Source organism: Eurypyga helias, unplaced genomic scaffold (assembly GCF_000690775.1).
Source record: "Eurypyga helias isolate BGI_N326 unplaced genomic scaffold, ASM69077v1 scaffold47702, whole genome shotgun sequence".
NCBI lineage: Eukaryota > Metazoa > Chordata > Aves > Eurypygiformes > Eurypygidae > Eurypyga > Eurypyga helias.
In genome coordinates, this window is record NW_010237522.1 from 1 (window position 1) to 3641 (window position 3641).

Consider the following 3641-nt stretch of genomic DNA (forward strand, 5'->3'; position numbering starts at 1 on the left):
CCAAACCAGTCTGTGACTCTATGAATGTATGGGCCTTCCCTCCTCCCTTTTTCATATGGTTTTTGAGCTCCAGGTTCTTGTTGCTTTCCTTCTACACAAGCCTTCCCTCCCAGGTTGTTTGTGCAGCTGATGCTGTGGTTATCAAACCTTGTCACTAAATGCTGACTGGAAAAAATGTTCTTGCTGGAGTCCCTCCCTGTGCTAGCACAAGTGTTTGTGGAGTTCTGCGGTGAACTGGTCTGGTTGTTAACCTAGACTCATGGCTTTATTTCTGTTGGGTTAGTTTTTGTTTTGTATTTTAGCTCTTTAGTGTGGTTTGCAACGCAGAGTCGTTACTGTGCTTGGGTGTGAGAAGGGGCAATGCAGGAGTGAGAACAAGCAGCCCACGGAAGGGAGGAGGGCAGCACCAGTTCATTTGGGAGCTGCGGCGAATTGTGGTTGAAAGTGCAAATCAAACCGTGTCCTCTGTGCTGTCTAGCAAAGTTTGCTTGTTGATACAACACTGCTGTTCTAGGTCCTTTTATTACACACTTGCAGCCTAAGCACTGTGTCTTTTCAGAGCTTCTGAGATATTATTTGGAGACTAAGCTCTGATTTTTCAAACCCAAAAGCAAATAGCAGCACAGTCCAGCTCCCAGAGTGAATGTGAATTTGGTTTTGATGTGCAGTAGATTCAACCTCTGAGTCTCCACGACTCCATACACATGCCGAGGTGAGAATTGTTTCTAGGAGAATATTCTCATGAGGATTTGAATTTCTGTTATTCTTAGTGAGCTCAGAAGGTATGTCCTCTGTTGGCCATTTTCATTCAATCCGGGCTGTTGGTGGGAAATGGAAGTTACCACCTCCTGGAATTTGCTGGTCTGGATGAAATGCGGCAAGTGACTTTCCCTCTAGTTTCCAGGTTTGGAATGTTGCTGAATGACAGAACTTCCTTGTCTGTTTTCAGACTGACATACTGCTTGGCATACTACAGGATCGATGTAGTAACAGAGCAGGAAAAGGACGCATAGTCATATTGCTCTTTTTTTGCTGATGCGTGCATGGGTGAACGCAGGGAAAATGTGTAAAGGAACCGCATGTTTTCCTGTGTCTCCTGTTATACTGATAAGAGAAGTGGCCAGAGCGGTGACACTGAAGGTGCCATTTGTCTTTGGAATGTGCTCCAGTTTGTTGCTTGGCACCCTTACCACAAGCAGTGACGCTTTGCAGTGGGGAGGATGGACAGCAGAGAGAAAAGAACAACAGTCCCCTTGCCTTAGAATTAGTTTGGCATCAGCTGTGGCCAGATGAGAAATACTTGCTGTGGTTGCGACTTGCTTTCTTGTTGGGCTGTCTGGAGCAAATCGTTAATGTAATTTGTTTACAAAATGCTCAAGTCTTTTGTTAGCCGTTGTCATTTATTATGTAGGGCTTGTGTGTGAAAACCACATCTAATGCTCTGATACATACAGCTGGTGGGAGGTTTGGCTGGAATTCTGTACAGCGTGGCGAAATATTTGGACTTACCCCCATGTATTTTTTTTTTAGAGTCTAAATAGAAATTGTTGTGTTCCATGTTAGTTTAGGAGGCTGGGAGAAAGATGCTGTCATTGTGAAATAGGAGTGTCAGTACTAGTAGCTGGTTGAGAATAATTGATTAGAAATAACTCCCTGCTCAGACAAGTCTACATTTCAATGAAAGTTTGATGTCCATATTTTAAGGAAATCTTACAGTGGCAGTGGCAGTTCCAGCCTGCTGTGCTATATTTAATTGTTCACATCGGCAGCAGAGGAAATGATCCCGTGAATGGTTTTCTCCCCAGGTGCTGAAGAAGTCTTGCTGCTCGCTAGAAGGACTGACTTGAGGAGGATTTCCCTGGACATGCCGGATTTCACGGATATCATTCTGCAGATAGACAACATCAGACATGCAATTGCCATAGACTACGATCCTGTGGAAGGCTACATCTACTGGACTGATGACGATGTCCGGGCAATTCGTCGAGCCTACCTTGATGGCTCTGGAGCACAGACTCTGGTAACCACAGAAATCAACCACCCAGATGGTATTGCTGTGGATTGGGTGGCGAGGAACCTTTACTGGACTGATACTGGAACAGACCGCATTGAAGTGACTCGGTTGAATGGGACGTCAAGGAAGATCCTTATCTCAGAAAACCTGGATGAACCTCGAGCAATAGTGCTCAATCCTGTAATGGGGTAGGTTTTGTGTTTATTGATAGCCCTGTCATAGGGCTTTGGATCCCGTTTATGGACTCCTGAAACTGAAAATCTGCAACTTGCGAGACGTGTGTATTATTTGTCAGATGTACTGGAAAAAACTGACTTTCCCTTGCTTCATCCCTTGAATACTGTGTATATAAAAGGTGACTTCTAGATAGAGTGTTCTTCAGTGAACCTGTACATTGTGTTTGGTTGAATTGTCTTTTCTCGGCATCTTCAGCGTCACCATAACTATGAAAGAGTTGAGGCACTGCACATTTTCAATCGTTTAATTTATTAAATGCTCAAACTTGAACTATAATCAGTGCTGACAGTATAAAGTTGGCTTGTTTGCTGCAGTTGGGGAAGCAGAAAGTTAATAAGTTCTTTCAAAAGCAGGACAGGTTTTGACACTTTTTGTCTTGCATGTTACATGCATTGACTGTTTCCCCTCTATTTTTACAGCTACATGTACTGGACGGACTGGGGTGAAAGTCCAAAGATAGAATGTGCTTATTTGGATGGCTCGGAAAGGAGAGTCCTGGTGAACACCTCCCTAGGTTGGCCTAATGGCTTGGCACTGGATCTTGAAAAAGACAAGCTTTACTGGGGAGATGCAAAAACAGATAAAATTGAGGTGAGTAATAAGATATTTTGGTGCATTCTTAGAAAACAAGTGCTGTTTTCATGTGCTGCCTTGCGTCTTGGGTACATGTATCCATTTCTTGAGTGGTCTGTTGTTTCATTGGTATTGACATTGCATATTTGAGAAAAAAGGGAACATTCACCTGGTTCAGAAAACTTTTGCAGGACGTTTGTTATATCTACGTTGCTACAAGTTTAATTTAATTGCTTGAAATCTCAGGTTTTACCAGAGGCTTTTGCAACAAATTGGGACACTGAGGTCCTCCAACCTCTTTAAAAGATGTTTTGACTTGTTTGGGGTGCTTCGAACTAGTATCTAAAACTGGCAGGTGGGAGACTTGATGCAAGGTTTATGTACAGAATGTGGATGTTGGGGGCCTAGAGAGCCCTATTTCAGGGCCTTAATGGTTGTGTGGTGTCCAGGTGTGTGGACAAGAAGTAACTTTTAATGTACAGCCTGCTTTGAAAACAACGTAAGCATTCTACCTCTGTATGTGATGTTGTATAAACATCTATGGCAATATTTAGTATTTCTTAATTGTTGAAAGAATAGCTGACAGAACATGGTGCCCTTACACCTCTCTTTCTTTGGGAAGAATTTTCTTAAAAATGTTAAAAATTTCAGCCTGTTGCTCAAACAGTAGACAAAGCTGGATATATTATCCACTTCTCTATGATGTGCTCCCAGGATTAAGGTGGCAAAGTGTCTCTGGACGTTCACTGCTTTAAATTTAAAATAGGGCCAAAGTGGGCGTTGGTGCTGGCCTATTCATGGACATTGACAGTTGCAC

At 43.0% G+C, this 3641-nt stretch overlaps 1 protein-coding gene across 1 annotated transcript; it reads left to right on the forward strand.

The window, feature by feature from the left end:
• Nucleotides 1-1864: 1864 nt before the first annotated feature.
• LRP5L (low density lipoprotein receptor-related protein 5-like) lies at nt 1865-2842 on the forward strand (the record flags this gene model as incomplete). Its single annotated transcript, XM_010147476.1, has 2 exons — nt 1865-2202; nt 2671-2842. Coding segments are annotated over exons 1-2 (510 nt in total), but the record flags the coding sequence as incomplete, so codon positions are not given.
• Between the last annotated feature and the right edge of the window lie 799 nt (nt 2843-3641).